The sequence below is a fragment of the Podarcis erhardii genome (assembly GCF_964252035.2).
Source record: "Podarcis erhardii genome assembly, chromosome: 2".
NCBI classification, from domain to species: domain Eukaryota; kingdom Metazoa; phylum Chordata; class Lepidosauria; order Squamata; family Lacertidae; genus Podarcis; species Podarcis erhardii.
The window spans coordinates 56621849-56644526 of record NC_138498.1 but is presented as its reverse complement, the minus strand read 5'-3'; the positions used below and the strand labels follow the sequence as shown (position 1 = coordinate 56644526).

Below are 22678 nucleotides of genomic sequence, written 5' to 3'. Positions count from 1 at the left end.
AAACATTGTTGAAACCCATATGAGATAATCTATCTGGTAAGGAATATATATTTTAGGTAACATGAATAGCTGGAAGTCTCTTTCGCACATAAGCAGGAAAGGCCACATCAACATTACCATTACAATGATGTATGTTTATCTGTTTAGGCAGGAAAATCAGATTTGTGAGAATCTCTCCCATTTGCAGCCCAGGCATACTTGTGCATTACCTTGAGGAAAAGGGTTAGTTAAAACACTTTCATGCTTCACATTTAACTGTGTGGTTGATGCCTAATCTTCACTGGGATAATTTACAGCAGGTTTGATTACACTGACAAAGTCGGCATGAAACCTGAAAAAGCCACTTAAAACTGACCTATACATTTGGAAAAGCATATACAGTAGTGCCCCGCAATACGAATGCCTCGCAAGACAAAAAACTCGCTAGACGAAAGGTTTTTTCGCCCGCGATTTGCCTCGCAAGACGAATTCCCCTATGGGCTTGCTTCGCAAAACGAAAACGTCTCGCGACTTTGTTTCCTTTGTGTAAAAACCGTTAAAACCAAGGGTGCTTAGCTTGAGCAGCTGCAGTTGCGACTTGACTTCGAGGAGCAACTGTTAGCACGTGGTTTGGTAGCCTTTTCTCAGACTTTGCTCACTTTTGAAGATTTTCCAAAACTTTTCCAGAACTTTTCCAGAACTTCTCTTTCATCCATTTGGTAAGTTAAACTTTTAAAACTTTTTTGGGGGGGTTTGGATTTTGGGTTGGGGTGTTTGGGATTCAAGGACTTGGTGTTGGGAAGGGGTTTGCGATAATCTGGGGGCTTGTGGGCCTTTTTTGGGAATTTTTATGATTTTCTGTGACCACTGGGCCAGGTTGATTTTTTTTGAAAAATTTTCTGAGTTTGAATTTCTGAGTGCTGGCCATGTTGTTATTTTTTGAAATTTTTTTTTGTCTGGGTGGGGAAGCAGTTGGGGAGGGGTTTGCAGCAGTTGGGGAGGGGCTGGGGGAGCAGTTGGGGAGGGGTTTGCAATTTCTGTGTTGTGGGTGGGTTGGTGCATGTCTGTGGGAGCAGTTGAGGTTTTTGAAGACATTGGTGATTTTTGAAGCTTTTCCTAAACTTATTTTGCAGCCATTTGAGGTTTCTGAGGACGTCGGTGGTTGATTGTTGAAGCTTTTCCAGAACTTCTCTTTCATCCATTTGGTAAGCTAAACTTTTAAAACTTTTTTGGGGGTTTTTGGATTTTGGATTTGGGGTTGGGGTGCTTGGGATTCAAGGCCTTGGTTCTGGGTTTTAATTTCTGTGTGGTGGGTGGCTGGCTGCTTTTGTATTTTTTGGGTTTGAAGCACATCACTGATTTTTTTTTCTGTTTCTGAGTTTACGAAGGTAGGAGCTGTGCTGCCATGGGACCCAAGAAGACTGCTGCTGCGGTGGCCGGCGAGAGGAAGAAGGAGAAGGTGACGCTGGAAATGAAGAAGGAGATCATCTGGAAGCACGACGGCGGAATGCGTGTGACGGACATCGCCAGGGAGTACGGCAGGAACCCATCGACCATCGGGACCATCCTGAAGATGAGGGAGAAGATCCTGGCGACTGATGCAGCCAAGGGAGTCACCAGGATCGTGAAGAACCGCCCAGCTGTCCTGGAGGAGGTCGAGAAGTTGCTGCTCATCTGGATAGAAGAGAAGCAGCGTGCAGGGGACACAGTGTCTGAGGCCGTCATTTGTGAGAAGGCCAAGGCCTTGCACGCTGACCTCATCCGGGAACAGCCAGGAACCTCAGCCGAGCCAGAAGTCTTCAAGGCTAGCAGAGGTTGGTTTGACCGGTTCAAGACAAGATCTGGCATCCACAGTGTGGTCAGGCATGGAGAGGCTGCCAGTTCTGATGTTCCTGCGGCTGAAGACTTTGCAGCGGAGTTCCTGGAGGTTGTGACGACGGAGGGCTACGTTCTGCAGGCAGAGGCTGCGCAGGAGCAGGCCTCACTGGAAGAGGAGGAAGCAACTGAGGAACGGCTGTCCTCCGAAAGACTGAGGGACATTTGCCAGAAGTGGAAGGAGGTGCAGACTTTTGCAGATCTACACCACCATGAGAAGCACGTGGCACATGACGCTGGGAACTTTTATGATACGAGGGTCATGTCGTCTTTCAGGGAGCTGCTGAAAAGGCGGATAAAGCAGCAGACTATGGACAGGTTCTTGACCAAGAAGCAAAGAGTGGAAGAGGAGCCTTCTTCGAGTGGTCCCCCAGAGTCTTAGAAAATGTACTGTACACTTTGTTGATTTTTAAATGTTTTTCTGTCATGTTTATAAAGTTAATTTATTTTCCCTTCAATTTTTGAACTGCTCTTTACAGTATGTGTGACTTTAAAGAGCAGTTAATAAACTGTTGTTGTACCAAATTTGGCTTTGTTTGGACTTTTTTTGACCATAGGAACGCATTAATTGATTTTCAATGCATTCCTATGGGATTTCGTGCTTCGCAAGACGAAAAATTCGCTAGACGACAAAAATTGCGGAACGAATTAATTTCGTCTTGTGGGGCACCACTGTAGTACCATCATCTCCAGGCAGTAGCAGTTCAAAATGAAGCATGACTGAATGGTTTGTCATGTAGAAATCATTGTCCATTTGGATCCCTTCCAGTCGGGATTCAGGCCTCATCATGGGACTGAAACTGCCTTGGTCGCACTGGTTGATGATCTCCGGCGGGCTAGGGACAAAGGTGAGAGCTGTTTCCTAGTTCTGCTGGATCTCTCAGCGGCGTTTGATACCATCGACCATGACATCCTTCTGGACCGTCTTGAGGGGCTGGGAGCTGGGGGCACTGTCATACAGTGGTTCCGCTCCTTCCTCCTGGGCCGTGTTCAGAAACTGGTGGTGGGGGATGAGTGTTCAGACCCCTGGCCGCTCACTTGTGGGGTGCCTCAGGGTTCTGTCCTCTCCCCCATGCTTTTCAACATCTACATGCAGCCGCTGGGAGGGATCATCAGGAGGTTTGGGCTGGGTGTTCATCAGTATGCAGATGATACCCAGCTCTACCTCTCTTTTAAATCAGAACCAGTGAAGGCGGTAAAGGTCCTGTGTGAGTGTCTGGAAGCGGTTGGAGGATGGATGGCGGCTAACAGATTGAGGCTGAATCCTGACAAGACAGAAGTACTGTTTTTGGGGGACAAGAGGCGGGCAGGTGTGGAGGATTCCCTGGTCCTGAATGGGGTAACTGTGCCCCTGAAGGACCAGGTGCGCAGCCTGGGAGTCATTTTGGACTCACAGCTGTCCATGGAGGCACAGGTCAAATCTGTATCCAGGGCAGCTGTTTACCAGCTCCATCAGGTACGTAGGCTGAGACCCTATCTGCCTGCGGTCTGTCTCGCCAGAGTGGTACATGCTCTGGTTATCTCCCGCTTGGACTACTGCAATGCGCTCTACGTGGGGCTACCTTTGAAGGTGACCCGGAAACTACAACTAATCCAGAATGCGGCAGCTAGACTGGTGACTGGGAGCGGCCGCCGAGACCATATAACACCGGTCTTGAAAGACCTACATTGGCTCCCAGTACGTTTCCGAGCACAATTCAAAGTGTTGGTGCTGACCTTTAAAGCCCTAAATGGCCTCGGTCCAGTATATCTGAAGGAGCGTCTCCTCCCCCATCGTTCTGCCCGGACACTGAGGTCCAGCTCCGAGGGCCTTCTGGCGGTTCCCTCACTGCGAGAGGCCAAGTTGCAGGGAACCAGGCAGAGGGCCTTCTCGGTGGTGGCGCCCGCCCTGTGGAATGCCCTCCCATCGGATGTCAAGGCGATGGACAACTACCTGACATTCAGAAGACATCTGAAGGCAGCCCTGTTCAGGGAAGTTTTTAATATGTGACATTTTAGTGTATTTTTTATCTCTGTTGGAAGCCGCCCAGAGTGGCTGGGGAAACCCAGCCAGATGGGCGGGGTACAAATAATAAATTATTATTATAATTATTATTATATGTCCACCAGAAAATACTAGACTAGGCTCCTTTTCCACGACATAGTTTTTGATAAACAGCAAACTACTAGAAGACCAACAATATACCACCCCAAAATGTAATCTGGCGTGGTAGAAAAGGGGTGGTGCATCTTTTGACTGGGGCCAGAAGCAAAAGTGGGCGAATCAATGGATGTACCTTTTGCCTTTGTACAGTAGGCTAGTTTCTAAACACATACATACACACACACTCCTCTGACCTCCATTCAGGCAAGCAAGGGGCATCACCAGAGTTCAAGGACATATTCCAGTCAGGCAAAAGCACACTCCAGGAGGGGACAAAGTAGGGCTAGTGAAAACTGTGGCCTATGGCAAGTTCCAAGGGCCAAAAAGCAAAGCCTGGAGAGCCACATTTGGCCCTGAAACACAGGTTCCCCTCCCCTATGATACATTATCAGAAAGACTCTGTCTTGTGCTTTTTTAAAGAAAACATGTAGATTGGCCCCTAATCTAAGATGGTAACATGCTCAATAAATACCTTAATGAGCTAACTAGTTTGCATGCAGTGGTAAACAACAGTTAGAAGCAAATGATGGCTTACTGGGAATGAAGGTATGGTGCATGGTGCTTGGTTTCACTTAATCTGTCTTGCCTGCTTCCAGGAGAAGGACCGTGAACTTGGCTTAGCATTACATGCAAAGCACCACTCACAGCTTGGTTCTCTCCAAACCATGAGCAGAAGTCATGTTTGTTTGGAGTGCTACAAACCACAAGTGCTAGTCTACATGTAACACTAAACCAATTGCCATGGTTTTCTTCCAGAGGAAGCAGGGCAGAACGAGTGCGATTAAGCAGCATGAACCGCACCCTGCTCATTCACAACAAGCCGTAATTAGTTTCTGACTATGGTTTGCCATCAGGCACCAACAAGGCCATTAACGACTCTTACCCATTTCAATCTCATCCATACATTCTCATCAATGTTTTCTTAAGGTTTACATTTCATTTCAGTTTTGATAGCTATTCTTTTTTTTCTCCTACCAGATCTTTGTTGTTCTTCATTCCACATTAGAGAGTTTTCTTAGCAAGATCTCATGCTTATGAAACAAGAGACAAGAGCCTTGGCTGGAGCAGACCAAAATGCAATTAGCCTGGAATTCTGTACCCACCGTGGACCACCAGACATCTCTGTGAAGTCCACAAACATGACATGAAGCAAAAGCCCTAATGCTGCTGTATTGCAGCTACTCAATTGCCTTTGAACTAATATTAAGTAGCATATTGCATACAAACCATTAGAGCAAGCAGCCATAGAATAACTGTAATGAGTCTACTCGATATAATCTCCATACCACTCTTGCTCCTCTCATTCTCTTCTGTAAGTGATTAGCCAACAGTAGGTCCCCACCATCTCTTAAGATATTATCTTCATTATTGTCCATGGCTTCAGGTCCTTAAGACTACAATCAGCTAAGGAAACCAACTGCAATACAGTGGTACCTTGGTTGTCAAATGGCTTGGCTCCCAAACAAATCGGCTCCCGAATGCCGCAAACCTGGAAGTGAGTGTTCTGGTTTGTGAATGTTTTTTTAGAAGCCGAATGTCCGACGCAGCTTCTGCGGCTTCCTATTGAGTGCAGGAAGCCAATCGGAAGCCGCACCATGGTTTTCAAATGGTTCCAGGAGTTGAACGAACTCCCGGAACGGATTCAGTTCGACAACCAAGTTACCACTGTATTGGCACTGAATCTGCATTCTGTTAAAATAAAAAATAAAGCCATTTATTTGCATTTAATAATTTATTAATCTTTCCTCTTAAATGATACATTCTTTAGCATGACTTTCAAATAGTTTTCTTGTACTTTTAGAATTACAGTATCTGAGTTCTGCAAAACATAGAAATGGTTACAGACTAAAATGCACAACTTACATAAACATTTAAATAGAACATTTGTATTCAAAAGGCATTCTACACACTACATTTTCATAAAAATATAAAAAATAGTTCAATAGTTAATTCATATTTTAACTAGACTAGGATATTTAAGATCTTCCCCCACATGTTCCCTCTTAAAAAGACTCCCATCAATAAGAAACTAAAAGGAGACTGTATCACAAATTAAGTGACTACTGCCAATTGCTAAAATTTATCACAATAGCAAGTTAGTTCACTTCTGTAACTAGCAAGAAATGTACTGCAATATGATTTTTGCTATTATGTACTCTCCATTTCAAAGTTCATACAATTATATATAACTTGTGCTATGCAAAAAAGAAATAATTCTAAATAAGTGATTGTAAATTAGAATACAATGAAAGTTGCTATATGACCAAAATAAATCAAATTTATCTTACAGTTAAGAATTACTATGCAAAAATAGCACAAGGGGAAATATTTAAAGATACTTTCTTTTTTTTAAATCGGGTTCCAATGAAAATAAATGTTTCTTTTTCTTTTTTCCTCATTGAAAATACAACATTTGTATGTTATTACAATTTCTCTAGCCTCCCAAATTAGATTATGGAAGATAAAATGAAGACTTAAAACTCTCCTCTTTTTAACACCCTCATTGGGGAACATTTAATTTTATGAAAAGGCACAAAGATGAAACACTTCAGTTGCAACAGTTAACACTACTCTCCATGCGCAGTGCAAATGCAGCTTAAGGGATGGCCTTTAAGCTCTGAACGGGTCTTGTTAAAAAAATTAAAGCATTTGACCCTGGTCCAGAAATTGTGGTACATGCTGGAGAGAGGCATGTATGTAGTTGCATGGAAGGATCTCCACTGATAAACAGATGGTAGGCATTGTTAACATTTGACAGTGCTGTTTACTTGGGGGAGCAGAAAGATTTCTGGAAATCATTTACCCTCTAACCCAGATGGAGTGACTGTGACTTTTCTATACTGAGAATATACTTTTCTATACTTTTCTATACCAATCCCTTTGGGGGGCGGAGATCCTTAAGTGTAGTACCATGTGTGATTCCCACTACCATGTTAGGGTCAATGCATATCATTCTGCATATGCAGGACCACATTCAGAAGGGCAGTCTATGCACAGAAGCCTCTTTCAACAGGCTGAAGCAACCCCACTGGACTGGCATGAATGTATGGTCCTGATCTCCAAAATTCAGCAATATGATATTGCAACAAATATTTGAGCAGCTACTGGCAGAAAGGGGAGATCTGTTTCACTTGTGCTGAAGGCAGTATCACCCACCAACCCCTTTTAACTGTTAGTGGAGATTGAATATGGCTTTGACATATCAGCCAACTGAAATAAAACTTTGCACCCTTTATCTTCCTATCTTGCTTTTCACATGAAGTATATTGGTATGGACATTGATTGCTTATAACATAACAGGATGGTTCAAATAAATGTGTTTTGCTTGCTGGCATGTAAACATCAGGGTGACTGGACCTTAGTTCATATAAACATTTGATAGATTTCTTTAAAAACTAAGAAAAAAAAGTAGCATTTCCTATTAAACAATAATCCACAAAAATACTCTTTCAATAAGCGTTACTTGCCATTTAATGGTTTATGTCCTATCAACTACTATGTAAAACACACCAAAAAAAAAGAAATCAATTGTAAAAATTGACCTGTTAGTTTTGTTTGGCCATTAAGCATTTTAGATGCTAATCGTTCATCAACACCAGAGTCCTAACACTGCACCAGATTACTTTTCTTCTTCTTTTTCTTTGGCGGCTCATCATCCGTGCTGCTGTCTGTGCTGCTGCTGCTGCTACTGCTGGAGGAACTAGAATCTGTCTCAAAGTCAGAAGAACTGGAAGAACTACTTGAAGAGGGGGATGATGAGGAAGAGGAAGTGCTTTCATCACTGTCACTGTCATCCGAAGAGGAGGATGAGGAATCTTCACTCTCAGATGATGACTCACTGGCTGAGCTGGCGCTGCTGCTACTGCTGGAACTTGTGACACTTTTAGACCTGCACAAGAGTTTTAAGATGACCAGCAGATATTATTCAATGGCACTGCGCGATTCTGTGACTAGCAAAGCCTTGTAAAGCAATCTCAATCATAGAACAGCATTCATGTGTTTCCTAAAATATTCTTAGGATGAAAAACATTTTTTTTTTCTTATTTTGTATAGCAAGGATTTGCGGGGTGCGGGGAGCTTGGTTCTCTCTTTATAGATGTTTGGCTGCTATTTAAAGTAGCTGAAAACAAAAGCAAGGAATATGGGAGTTTCACATTGGTATACAAGTTACCATGAATATTAAATTTAAGCGTTAGGTGAGCATTAGTCCCCAACAATTATCAAAACCAGTGCTTTTTTTCTAAAAAAAAATGTTTAGGGGTACTCTCATTTTGACTCAAGAAAATCACCATTTTATAGTTCAAATCTGGAAAAATAAATACAGTAAATGGACAAAAGATTCACAAAATGTTTAGGGGTATGCATACCCCTGCGTCCCCGCAGAAACAAAGCATTGATCAAAACCATTCCTAGTTTTGAATTCTGTAGATGTGCCACTATCAACAAAACATTATTTTAACAAAAAGATTCATATAATCAATGATCTCCCTGACTGGGTTCTAGGCTCAGTCCCACTTGAGGGAATAGCAAGGCTATGGTTTCCTGCTATATGGATGAGCTGCAATAAGGCTTGGGCCCATATGCTACTCCTATATTTCAAGCACCCAGGGATAAGAGTGGAAGATTTTGCTTCCAGTTTCTGCATCTGCCAGAATGGGAAACTAGTTTATTCCACCCAGAAGCAAAAGAGGCCTGCAGCCTCTAAGCTGCAAGCAGGGGGCGTTATTTTGAAGCCTCCACAAAGTTCTTAAAATTACATTATTTTGTAAAAAATTGGCAGCATTAAAAAAAGTAGTTTATCATTAGTTGAATCCTGTATTTCCTTCAGCACAAAAGAAAAGCTGTGTGAAACAGCCAAGAGCAGTTACTATAAATGGGAAGATCCCAGTTTTCCAAAGTACATTGAAGTTTATTTTGTCAGTGTTTATCTGTTTGTTTCTAGAGAATCCAATAATCAGCAGATATATAGCAGAGGGCCACTTACAAGTTCAAGAGGCCTATGGTTTTCAGAGAGACTTGGAAATTAAAATAGTGGATATATCTTAGTATGAGAAACTACTGCAGGCTAGGAAGCACAGTTTTGCAGTTGAAACTCTGTAGGGAAACGTTTTTTCCTTCTATCCCTTGGTTTTGACAGCTACTTCTAATAAAACCATCTCACGTTATCTGTCAAGTGATACACCTGTGCTTACCACTAAAGACGAAGAGGTAGAGCAAATGGAACAAAAAATAAACTGGAATAGAACACACTATGCATAATATTAAAAGGCTATTAGAATTAAGTAAATCCCAGATTGGAAAGTAGGTCCCACAGACACTTACTTCTCCATGTCCATAATTAGCACTGCAGCCGACAACATGCATATCTAGTTCATTAGCCAAGCTACATCATTTATCACAGAATATAGGCATTAGACAGGGGCAATTGGCTGAGTTTCAGGTTTTCTCACATACCTCTTCTTCTTGCTCTTCCTGTCTGTAGTGCATTCTCCAGAACTGGTTGAAAGTAAGGGCAAAAGAAGAGAAACAATTGTTTTAACTAATATGCTGGATTTTATATATATATATATATATATATATATATATATATATATATATATATCTCACAGTTAGAACTTAAACTTAAGACGAGCAAAAGGGGTAAGTGGCAATGATACAGGTATTAATAAATTACTTTATTGAATGCTAGTGGCAGAGGTGTTTATGCAAACTGCCCTGGGGAAGACATTGAAAGCCAGTATATATATATTAATGAAATCCAATATCATGCAAGCAGAGAAAAAGGACTTCCTTTCCCATTGCACCCATACCTCCCCTATCTCTTGCACAGCCCCACCTCCACTTTCTAGAGCAGATTTGGGGATGCAGGGGGTGTTGCAAGGCAAAGTTTTATTTCACAAGGATGGAAGTCCATTCCACTCACACATGGACAGAACTGCATACAGGCATTAGTACACAAGCTAATGTACTTCCCTTGTGCTTGATCCAGAAGCTGCAGTTAGTAAAAATGGGGTAGCAAGATTGCTGATTGGAGCGAGGGTCTTGTCCACATATAACAACTGTGCTCAGAGATATGCACTGGTTACTGATTTGCTACCAGGCCAAGTTTAAGATGCCACAACTTGGGACCAGTTTACCTACGAGACCACCTTTACTCCACTTGTGCTCTTCAGTTGGCAGAACTGGAATTACAGGTGCCACATAATACACATTCTGCATTGGTAAGCACTTGATTGTTTAGTGTGGCCCCACCTGCCCTTTGGAACTCACTGCCTATTGAGATCAAGCAGGTGTCTTCATTGTTCTCTTTTCAGTGCCTGCTAAAAACATTCTTGTTTAGGTAAGCCTACCCAGATGCTTTAAAAGTTTAGGTAATTTTAATCTGTTTTAGTATTTTTATTTTAGTATGTTTTAAAGCAGGGTTGTGACTCTTTCCTGGTTTTCTTGCTTTATCTTTTAGCAAGCTGCTTTGAGGTTTCTTACAATCAAGCGGTGCAAAATTTTTATGAAATAAATAAATAAGAAGCAAAACTGAGAAAAACCATGTGCTGGCCTCTCTCTCAAGTTGTCCCACTTAAAGGAAATAAGAAACCCGGTAGCGTGGTAACAGCATTACTGAATTTTTCTTCGTTAGATATAGTTGCCTTTCAACATATCACACAGCTTGATTTCACAAGACTCGTCAAATTTGCTAAAAAGAACAGGGATGTAAATGGGTATATTATATGTAGTGTAATTTGCCCGAGCTTTTATGGTGAATTTGTAATACCAGATGACGGATGCATAGATAAAGAGAAAGCGTGGGCAATTGTTTTGAAACTGTACCAGCTAGCTGTAGCGAACCTACTTATCCATGTATCTCAGTCTCAAGAGTCTGCAGTTTATTCTATACATCCATTATTATTTGATTTGGTGTTGCTTAAAAAGAGGGCGAATTTGCAGTCTTGGTTTTTACACAGTTAAACTGCTTTGAAAATATAAGCATGGAAAAATAGTTGGTTCAGTCATTTATCAGAATTACACAAGAATAATAATTTTCAGGCATGAATGTTTAGGAAATTATTCAGAGTTCAGCAATACTGCAGGAATAGCTAGTATATTAAAATGCCAGTGCTGTCAAAACATCATGCAGCTCAGATGCCAGCTGTTTAAGTAAATAGCAGCACTAGTAATTCTGGGTGAATATAATATGGATGGCTGCTTTGCTGCTCTTGGCTAACATTTATATCTTCAACAGAAAATGGCGAGGCTGTATCTTTACTATAAACAGGAAACCAGCATCATCTTCATCATGCCCATTGTAGTTTAATACGTGTCTCACTGCATCCATTTATTCCTATTATGATACTATAGCTCCTATTTCTTAGTTTACACATGATGCGGTGAAATGGCTAAGAATGTAAGCTGGATACCCCTTGGCTCAAGTATCACTTCGGCTGCAAACTCACCTGTTGGCCTTGGAAAGCTACTATTGCCTCAAACTCAGCAAATTATCTTTAGTGTGGAGATAATGACTTGCTTTACAAGGCTGTTTTAAGGAGTACTGAAATACTCTAAAATTTGCTGGGAGAGTGGGAAAATATGTACTAAACATAATGATATGAGGAAATGTTAGGTTGAGAGTTAAATGTGTGCTTGCAAAACGAAAAACAAAACAAAAACCTCTTGGTTATTTTTTTAAGCCCCTTGGCTGGCAGACAATAGCAACAATGTTAGCTTTATTACACAGCCAACTATGTTTTGTTAAATAAATATCTAAATCTGCAATAGTAGTAATTTAAAATACACAAATCCATTGATTTTAAACTGCATAGGAGTGGGCTACATAAATATTCACTAAGCATTGTTCTCAATGGGTTAAGATGCAACATCACTCAAGTGGACTTTCTAGTCTTCTGTTTCCCCTGCAACCCCATGCCCTCCAGAAAAAAATCTGCTCTGGAAGGCTGGGGGACCCTCCAGAGCAGATTTCATGGAGGTGAGCACTACATTTGCAACCCCTGCTTTAAAAGCTTTCTCGCATTTAATTGCTGTATGGCAATTGTAGTGAACAACCCTGTAAGGCTTAAGAGTGAAGGGATATACTAAAAAGGAAAGGAGGAATTTTAGAGGTAAAAAAACAACAGGACAAAAACCATGTTTTCAAATGCTTAAAGAGCAGACAGAAGTGAGAGGTGCAGAGATTCTGAGGCAAGACATTCCAGGGAAAAGGGGCAACAAGACAAGGTGGAAACATGCAAAAGTAGTATGGCAAGGTTTAGCTAATAAGAAAGTATCAACATAACAAAGGCAACAAGAAACCAAGGACAGTGGTACCTCGGTCCTCGAACGTAATCCATTCCGGAAGACCGTTCCGAGTTCCGAAACGTTCGAAAACCGAGGCGTAAGGAGCTCCCTGCAAATTCAATTGAGAAAATGGAAAAATATGCAGCGGAAGCTGTACTACTTCCAAGGCGCGTCCAAAAACAGAAGCATTTACTTCCAGGTTTTCGACGTTCGGGTTCCGAAACGTTCATCAATGGAGACGTTCGAGAACCGAGGTACCACTATAAAAAGAAGCAAGCAAAAAGGACAGACAGGAGGGAGGGCATAAATATTATTAGGTTGGGGTCAGGGAGTAATAAAAAAAATGAAAGGGAGTGTTATGAAAAGAGAAGCTTGGTCAACGTGAGATGCAGAAAGGGGCAAATTCTAAACTAGCAGCAGAGTTAAGACTGGAGGAAAGATGAGGCAAACCAGAAAGAAGAACACTACAATGTTTAAGCCGGGGGGGGGGTGGAATAAGAGAACAGGTCATCCCATGTCAAGTTGCAAGATAACACCACAGTTGCATCACATGTGCAGTAGCCCTTGTTCCCAGAACATGTTTATCTTTTCCACTGAAATCAACCAATGGATTCAAGTTACAAGAAATGATATTCTGACTAAACATCAGGAAGAACCTTCAGTGAAATAGACTCACATGAGAGGTGGTGGACTCTCCTTCCTGGGAGGTTTTTGAGCAGAGTTTGGATGCCCCTCTGCCATGGATGCTTTAGTTGAGATTCCTGCATTGCTGGGGGTTGGACTAGATGATCCTTGGGCACCTTCCAACTCTACAATTGTACGATTCAAGGGCTCTTAAACTACAGCTTGATCACATGCACTTTTCTGCAAATGGTGTACAGTCTCCTTCCCCTGTGATCTTACCTCTGTTGTAATAGTTGCTTCTCTTTTTCCTGAAGTGCTTTTTTAAACTCTGTTGTCCTTGATGGTCTATGCAGATATTTTCTTTTCCCTGTACATTCATAGGTCCAGTGCCCAAATTCCAAACACTTCTGACATCTCACATGCTGCTTGTTTGCTTCCCTATGGAAATATCCAAGAGTATTTGAAAGCATATGTCTTTGATTTAAAAGCTGACTATTAACCACAGCTAAGATCAACATTCTAGAAAATAGATGGCAATTCCAACATAAAAACTACCAACTTTGGGCCCCTAGTAGGGGATTATATTTGTAATTTGATGAGAACAGACTGTGGCTGAACAAGAAGCTTATGATAACTGTGTAGTATAATCCACTGATAACATTACAAGTTAGAGGCTGGGTTCAACTTCCAGCAAAAATATCTCCTATCTAAGATATCCCTCACATCACAGCTAAGGTCATTCTAGTTCACTTGTTCCCTTAGTTCCCTTACCAGCCCAAATCCTGTACTCAATTACATGAAGAAGCCTTGTGCTCCTTTGATTTGCTCTGGTGTGTGCTTTGATTTTTAAAAGTCACAAATGAAATTAGATCCAATTTAGAATGAGCATGCACTAATCTCTCTGCTTCAATTCCTGGGTGGGCACAATGCCATCTAAATGCAAGCAACACTGAAATCCCACTGTTTCCTATGGGCAGCTCTTACTTCCACCCCAGGAGAAAGGGGAAAATATAGAATTTAAAGGAATCAGAAAGTTCCATTTCCAGACAATAAGGTGGCAAGGTGTCACAAGGAGCTAGCTACTGTATTGAACCAATCTACTGATGAGGGTAATTTTAACACTTCCCAGCTTATGATCTCTGTCCTTAAATATTCATGAGTGTGCCATCCCTGTTTATTCCAAAAAGGCAGTAAATTAGTAAAAGGGGGACAGTGCAAAGGAGGCTGAATGTCCAATGAAGTCATTCCACACCTGCTGCAGAAATCCTTTCATCTCTTCCCCCAACCCAGCATGAGACACAGATGTGTTACCAGCAGGAGCAGCTGTAACAAGAAAAAGGAACAGCTAGAACTACAGCATGTTCCAAAATAACATTTGAATGTTCTTTCCACTGTCATAGCAAAGATAGGTGAAAACTGAATCTAGACAGAAATGTATTTCTGTCCATATAATTATTTAATAGAAAAAAATGTTTACATAGTTTTACATCACACAAAAAATGAAAAATCAAGGAACAGCTGTCAAACCCTCTTTCAGTTTCCTTGAGCTGCCTGCCAGAACATCAAGGTGGTATAAGATTCTGAAGTACATTCTTGAAAATAAGTTAATACACCCAAGAGCAAACTGGACAGCAAAGGCCAAGTGTATTTATACAAGATCAAATGACAGATCGTTGCTAGATCCTAATTTAAATTTTCCTATTCAATTTATTACACCATATTAAACTCCTCCTTACCCTCTGCCTGACAATTGATTTGGGGGATGGTACGAAATACAGGTTCAGTACTGATGTGGATTCATAGCTTCATCTGCATTACAGGTCTCACTGGATCATGTTGGATATATAAGTTGGAGACTTGCCATGTTTGCACGGTTATCATAAGACAAACCAAGATAGACAAGATGCATAAAGTTATAGTTGTTTCCCATTATAGTTACTGGGATTTGGGGTGTGCTTCTGACTGCTCAGGAGACATTGCCTACATCTTCAACCCTTGCTACTCAGTTGTGTCTAGGGAGAACTGAAGGGAAGTGTCAAAGGTAGTATGCCCCTGAATACTAGGTGCTGGGAATCACAGGTGGGCAAAGTGCTGTTGTGCTGATGTCCAGTTTGCAGACTTCCTACAGGAATCTGGTCAGCCACTGCAAAAACAGACTTGGACTGGCCTGATGCAGTAGGCTTGTCTTACATTCTTAAGATGCCCTGCTTCCCAGGAGAGAAAGAGGCACAGACTGGATGCTCCCTCATATCGACAATAGTAATCACCTACTGTCTTGAGAATTGTCCTTGTCTCAAGGTCAGAGGAAATGGAGAGGTAGTGACAACATCTCTGGTTTTGGAGGCAGGAGCTCCAAAGGCAGGGAGAGAGAACACTCTTGGATACTACACTACAAAGAAAAGTTGGTAAAGGAAATATGCTTAAACTAAAATTATAGCTTCACTTAATGTATGCTTTGCTACTCACACCAACGACCTAACTGGAATTTAGGTGACTGATCCACAAGCCAGTTGAACCAGAGTACATGGATTACATCAACGCTCCAGTGCAATCTAACTCCATTAATAACATTTTTTAAATGATTGCGGTTTTACCATTGCCTCCAATGGTTGCTGCATTACTAACTTTTCCTCCCTTGGGACAAATATGACTTACATTTAAGTACAGTACTCTTGTTTAGCTGGACTGAGGATTAATCTTCTAGAACTAAAGCAGTGCTTTTGTTGTTGTTTCAGAATTAAGGCACAAACTTTTGACAAATTTAATTCCCATATTGGAAAGTGGTAAATATGGTTTCAAACTGTCCTGTTAGAATGCAAATAAGTGCAGGAAAGCTTAAGGAACTGTTACTATGATAAAAAACACCAGACAAAAGTAGGGAAAATGTAGCCAAGAGCTATTTTCACCTCACTAGCTGTGGAGCTAGCAGTTATTGACTTTCTCCTTCTCCACCACTACACACACCCCAGCCTATCACATGCAATTCACAAGACTGGTGATAATATCCAAACTGGAATAACAGCTATGGTAAATATTAGTACATTTATTCACAGACTATTATTCGGTGATAATGATTACAGCTGCAAAGCAGCAACTGTATAAATTGGAGCAAATGTATTAAAAATATAAGCTCTTCGCCATGAGCAGCAAGTTGAAAGTATTTCTGAAGATAAAAATTGAGAATTTATCTGAAAAACAAATACATTCTACCCGGCCTGAGATTGTTCCTAGAAGGCACAGAGTATCTTTTTGGCTTTTTAAAACTAAAACCAGAGTCAGGAATCTGGGCTGCAGTCCAGGAGCTATTTACATGAGAGCATCTTTTCTGACTTCAAATTGATTTCAATATTATAGCAATAGGCTCCACCCTTTGGTGCCTCACAGATCCACAAAAACTGAACCAGTGAATATCTGATATTCTACTACATTTCTATTGCTGAAACTAAGCAAGATTACCTGGGTGTCGTGTGTACAAATCTACATGTGGATGTCACACATCTAATAAATAAACAATAAATAAAAACAAAATAATAAATTGTTTCTAACTAGACAAAAGGTTTAAAAAGAGATGTAAGTATGAGTGAATTGAAGAGAGGTGTGCTAACTGAGGATTTAGTTTTGTTTTCGTTAAGTAAATTTTAATGTTCTCAATTCCTGGAGTTGATTTATATAACATTAATTCTGTTGTAAGCAGTTATGAGCCATTAGAAAAAGTCAAGATACTTACACTTCTAAATGAGTAAATAAAAGCTACTATCATCTTTTTTATATTTAGAATATTTCTACACTATCCTTCAATTTACATTTTTAATGCATCTTATGGTAAAAAGTTTCTAAAACACAATGGAGAACAAAGGTCAGAACGTCAATAAATTCAGCAAAACAGATGAAACTACATCTAGAACCAATTTACATTATATGTAGGAATACCATGAAACATTTGTGCTCACTTGGTGTCAGAATGACAATAGTTGACACCATGCAAGGTTTGATAATGAGGCACTCTATAAACTATATCTCAAATATATCCCCATAAAAACTTGAAGGGCCAATCACTATACCCCCATTGAAATTCTATGCACAGAAAGCTGTAACACAACAGCATTTCTGGGGGGGTGAGGCCTTGTCCACATTTAACACCTGTGCTCAGAGTCTGCACTGGTTGCCTGTCTGCTGCCGGGCCAAGTTGAAGGTGTTACTATGAATATATAAAGCCCTTAACAACTTGGGACCAGTTAACCTAGGAGATTGCTGTATCCCTTATGTGCCCACTTGAACAGCAGAATTGGCACTTTTACCAATGCCATATAACCCACATCACTTCTGCAAGAACTTGATCATTTAGTGTGGCAGCACCAACACAACAAGAAGTAAAAATTAAAAACTGCTCAGGAATGTAGAGAATATTCAACTTAAAAAGCAGAAAAGTATCCCATAGTTAACAGCTGCACTGCAGACATTTCTGCATGTTTGAAACTCCCTGTTTACTGATAACAGGCAGGCACTTTCTGTGTATTACTTTCAGTGCCTGCTGAATACATTCTTATTTAGATAAGCCTACGCAGATGTTTAGAAAGTTTGTAGGAGTTTTGATTTGTTTAGTCTAGCTTACTGCAGCTTTAACCTTCTGTGTGTTTCAAATTACAGACAATATTTTTTAAGTAATAATTTTATTGGGATTGTGTGTGGGGTTTTTTTGTAAACCACTTTGAACTCTTTTCTACAATCAAGTGGTACATAAAGTTTCTTAAATAAATAATTATTTGAGTGTCCACATGATAAAAGTGAGGCTCCCTACAGGACAAATACACCAAGAAGACCTCTTCCCTTTGCAGGAGTAGTGAACAAATTAGAATAGTCCATCTTGGAAACAGAGTGAGCCACATTTCCTGACAATGTTTGGGACCTAATTAGGAAGGGCTGATGCTCATGTCAAAGTCATAGCAGTCATAGCTGCAGAAATGACTTGGGCTTCGAACATCACTCCCAAATGCCCATACCTATTAAACAGAGCACATTTAGCTCTCTGTTATACTAGTGAACTGGGGACAATGAAGCAGACCAAACACTGGTTTGAACACAAGTTATGGGAATTTTGGGTCAATTCAACTGATTCCAATGAACAACTAATATTAAGAGCTACTCTGTACCAGTGATAGGAGTGAAGAATGAATACTTCACAACTGCTGAATCCCATGTTCAGTAAAACTTTGAATGGTTTGGGGCAGGTGTGGTGAACATGTGGTTCTCCAGATGTTGCCTAACTAGAAGTCCTGCCATCCCTGGCCAACGGGAGTTGTAGTTCAGGAACACCTGGAGGGCCAAAGGTTTCCCACACCTGGTTTGGGGTCTACAAGTTTACTTTTAAAAAGCCTCAGTAGTCTCCTGTGATTTATTTGCTAAGCACTTTAAGAATAAAATTGCTTGCACCTGCTTTGACCTAGACACCACTACTATTGCTGCAATCAGTGAATGTGTCCGTAGAAATAACTGGTAATAGTTTATCAGATGAATGCCAGTTGTTGAAGGTCAACATGCTTGCAAGGATGTGGCTTACTACACATTGCTGGACGCCTGATACTCATGGCTTCTAATGTCCAGTAAGAGATGGTTAACCAGCTGGCTCGAAGTGGGCATTAGTGTCTCATTCTGATAAGGAGTGGTTGTGGGTGTCCTGAAGGAGAATATTGTGAAACCACTCCAAAAGAAATCCTCTTTAGACCTACAAGTGTTGTTTGCTTCACCCTGTTGTACTAAATCAAAGAGTATGACTATGATGGATTTTCCTCCAAGCATTTTTGAAGCTGTACGTGTGTATATGAAGCAGCTAAGAGTATGTGGTTTGTACCAAGTAATAAATAATAACTAGGAGATGGGTTAGATGGATACTTGTGTCTTTATTCAACTTGCCGTTTTACTTACCCTTAGTAAAGGGAACAACATTTTTAAGGAATGGTACACTACTAATACGCATACCAAGATCTCATAAAAGGCCCTATACCGTTTCTGAGTAAATCATAAATCTTAATGAGGATTAAGAATCAACACTGTACAAGCCTTCTGCATGATAGAAATGAAAGGATATTACAACAGACCCTACAATCCATGCTGCAAGAGAAACTAGAAAAAATATAGGAAAACTGAATCGGTCAAACAGGGATAGAATTGTTTTGTGCAGGCATCTTAATTTTTGAAACCAAAGAACATGCAACATTTTAAATTGTCCCTCTGATATTCTTTCTGTAAATGACCTTGACTAACTCACATAAGTATTACTACTTTACTGTATTAGTACAATAATGTGAAGCAGCATTTATGGGTAATTAAAAACAAGCATGAAGTCATGTCTCCTTTTCACATTTTCCTTTAAGCTTAGAGCCATCAAAAAGTGCCGAGATTCACAGGGATTACACAATTCTAGTGTGAGAATCATTTCTATATATTTATTAATAGAAATGTCACAGCAAGAAGTCAACTGGAAAGCTTTGGTTATTTCCAATTCAGTGTTATATCCACATATCCAGTCTACATGTGGAACCCTAGTGAAGGCACCAAGCCAAAGAAAATACCTTCAACCTTTGCTAAGCATTCACTCTGAGGGAATCAGCTCCCAACTCTGTGTGCCTAGATAATCTTTTTTAAAACCACAGTCCTTTTCACCCTTACACAGAAGCCAGCCCCATTCAACTTAGCGGCGCTTACTTCCAAGCAGCTACAGCTTACTTCCAAGCAGCAACTTTTCCAGCTGCACTGCACCGAAGGCAACTTACCGCAAAGCCTGTATGAAAGCAGTGTGTCATTCCGCGCGAGAAGGAGGTGTGTGTGTGTGTGTGTGTGTGTGTGTGGCGAGGAAACAACCGTACGTCCCAAAACACAAGACCACCTTCTACACAACAGTAGCTTTTGAACGGCTAGAAGCGCTACTGGGCGAGATCACAACTTCGCAAACGAAAGACGACCAAGGCCACTAAGATTCATTTGAATGCCTAACCATATTTTGCTAGCAGGCAAGATAAACAAGAAAAGGAGAAAGCAGCGCCCACCAGGCCACGGAGAGCCTCCCTTCGTGAACCCGAAGGGGATTTGAAGCCTTTCAAGACCCCCATCTATCGCCCGCCCACAACCCTGGCGCTTCCCATAGCCGGACATTCAGAGGCAGGTGCGAGGTAGAAGCCCGGGTGGCACATCCCCGCCTGGACACCAAGGGACGGTCCCGCCTCGCGAAGGACCAGGCGCGCCCCCCCCCCGCCGCCGCCTCCTCTCGCGCTCTCATTCCATTTCTATTTCGCTTTCAGGCCGCGCGCGCTCCGGCCCCGCTCCGAGAGCTCGCGCTCGTCCTCGCGGCTGACAGGTAGCAGCAACCCGGGAGCTTCTTCGGCTGCACGCGACTCCCCGGCAGGATGCCGCTCCCCGCGGCTGGTCTCTAGCGGCGGCGCCTCCCCTCCCCCCCCCGCCGCCTCTTTCCCCGCAGCGCGACCCCCGACCCTCGCCCGCCGCAGCAGCAGCCCCTCGCACACTTACGCCTGTCTCCGAGCGATAAGGCGGTGCATGGGAGTCGCCATCTTAGCCACCGGCCGGGCACTAGCGCACGCTGCATGCCGGGAACGCCGCCCTCCCTTTATCCGCCCTATTGGACGAGCCGGGCTCAAGCAGCCCGTCGAGCGAACGCCGGGAGCGGGGGGGGGGGGGGAGTAGGGCGGTACCATTAGGGGCGGGGGGGGGGCCGAAGACGGTCTCACTCCTCCTCCACTCACCCCCATCCCCGCGTCTTCGCTGTACGGAGCCGGACCTGCTTTACAGTCCTCTTCTCCCAGCTTCCCTTCTCAATCTCGAAATGACGGCTGCAAGTTATGTACTTGGCGCTTTAGAAAGCTCTGCGGTTTCTAAAAGACATAGGATTGGGCCGCTTTCGTTCTCCCTTGCGTTAAGAGAATAACTCCCTGCAAGTGGAAATCTAGCACAGCAGGGAGGACCCGAAGTAGTTTGCTTTCTTGCAAGCGATGTTGTTGTGTGGTATCATAAATGGTGCGGCCCACCTGCAGACTTGAGTTGGACAGTCCGCTTTACAACCACTGAATGACAAAAACGGAGTGTGCTGTTTCAGACTGCAGGTGGTGTTCCATATAATGTCTGATTACGCCACGTTTAAACAAATTGCGAGAGGAAAACTACCTCATCAAAGAGAAACATTTGCCATGCCCCTTTCCCTGCTGTCTAGTTTCCTACTTACAGGGCACTCTGTTTTGTTTTAATGTCGGACAGCATCTGCAGTACTAAGTGATCCATTCCATTCATTCACTTCAGAACTCTTTCCTCTAATTCCTGACCTCTGCTGCATGTGTGGATCCAACCTGTAATATGAGAAATCTATAAAAACCCAAGTGAAGCATCACTTTAATTGATAGCATGCTGCTCACAGCGTAAGATACATACCTTGGTACCTAATAAACACCATAGATAAGGTGTCCTGTTCAAGTGTTGGACTAGGACTCGAGATTCCTGCTCAAATCCCCACTCTGCTATGAAGCTCACAGGGAGATCGTGCCCCACTATCTCAACTTGCCTCTGTTACAAGATGGTTGTGAGGATGAAATTAGAAGAGGGGAGGAATGAATAATGTATGATGTCCTGAGCTCCTTGGGGGAAAGGTGGACAAAAATAAAATATTTAACAAGTAGGTTTATGTGACATACATGCAAATACTGTAAACAGTGCCAAGCTATTTTGCACCCTTGGCACAGCTAAGGGCTTCCTCCACCCACTCCAAATTGCTAATTTCAGTTTTCAAAAACAGATGTCTGGTATAAATGATAAAATTCTTCAAAATATAAAATAAAAGTCAAATATTACCAGAAATTTGTAAGATATACCAAAAACTAATCTGAATAAAACTGTGCCCCTCAAAGGTCAGTACTCTTCACCCCTCTGAAGTCTGCACCCTGGACAGTCGGCCTAAGGACAGCACCAGCCCTGACTGTAAACCATACATTCTGGGCTTCGTTTGTGTTCACATCCCCTACAGACTAAACCTCTGCTGCACAAGTAGTTAACTGAAAGTAGACTTCCATAAGATTGCACCTCTGGGCATTGCAACCTCTGCCATCCTATCTTGCTACTACAGAATTATACAGCTTTCTTTTGCTCAGATATATTCGGCTCACTGACACACACACAGCTTGCAATCCAGCTCACAGATTAGATACAATCACAGTTTACAAGTGTAATTGGCATCATAGGACACAGACTATCCCTTCTTGCTGGTGTTAAACTTTAGCCACTAATTTAAGCTACTACGTATCTTCAAGTTGATATGGTATTGTGTTTATCTGTATCTATCAGACTTACATACTGCACTACCTTTTGTCCAAAATCTCAGAAAGGGGTTGCAAGTATAAAGACAAGTAAAAATCATACAAAATGTAAAAGTTAAACATGTCTGTTTATTCAATGGGTTAGCTTAAAAGGGTTGTACAAACAGATATTCGGCTGGCCCTTAAAGTTATGCAGTGTTGGCACCAGTTTAACCTTCAGAGAGAGGCATTTCCATAACTGAAATGCTATTGGAATGACAGGCATAGGATCACACTTTATTTATGTATGTGGCTTTAAAAAAAACAATGAATGTTTGCACTATTACACAAGTTCGATGCTGCCTGTTTTAGATTCTGCCGGGAGGTTTTCAAACATCCGTGCTGTATGGTTGCCACTTTTTATAAACAGAAGCTCTGTGTCTTTTTAAGATGCAGAAATCAATAAATGAATATTTCCCTC

General features: G+C 41.8%; 2 protein-coding genes across 2 annotated transcripts; one reads left to right on the top strand and one right to left on the bottom strand.

Moving 5' to 3' along the window:
* Positions 1-1154: 1154 nt before the first annotated feature.
* On the top strand, positions 1155-2379 carry LOC309335822 (putative CENPB DNA-binding domain-containing protein 1). Its single transcript, XM_081851097.1, has 2 exons — positions 1155-1867; positions 1943-2379. Exons 1-2 carry the CDS (start codon positions 1385-1387, stop codon positions 2234-2236), a joined length of 777 nt encoding a protein of 258 aa, XP_081707223.1. The 5' UTR covers positions 1155-1384; the 3' UTR covers positions 2237-2379.
* Positions 2380-5710: 3331 nt separating this feature from the next.
* On the bottom strand, positions 5711-20566 carry ZCCHC10 (zinc finger CCHC-type containing 10). The gene is made up of 4 exons (XM_081850599.1): positions 20429-20566; positions 13187-13345; positions 9452-9493; positions 5711-7886 (listed from the first exon to the last, which is right to left on the bottom strand). Exons 1-4 carry the CDS (start codon positions 20467-20469, stop codon positions 7601-7603), a joined length of 528 nt encoding a protein of 175 aa, XP_081706725.1. The 5' UTR covers positions 20470-20566; the 3' UTR covers positions 5711-7600.
* Between the last annotated feature and the right edge of the window lie 2112 nt (positions 20567-22678).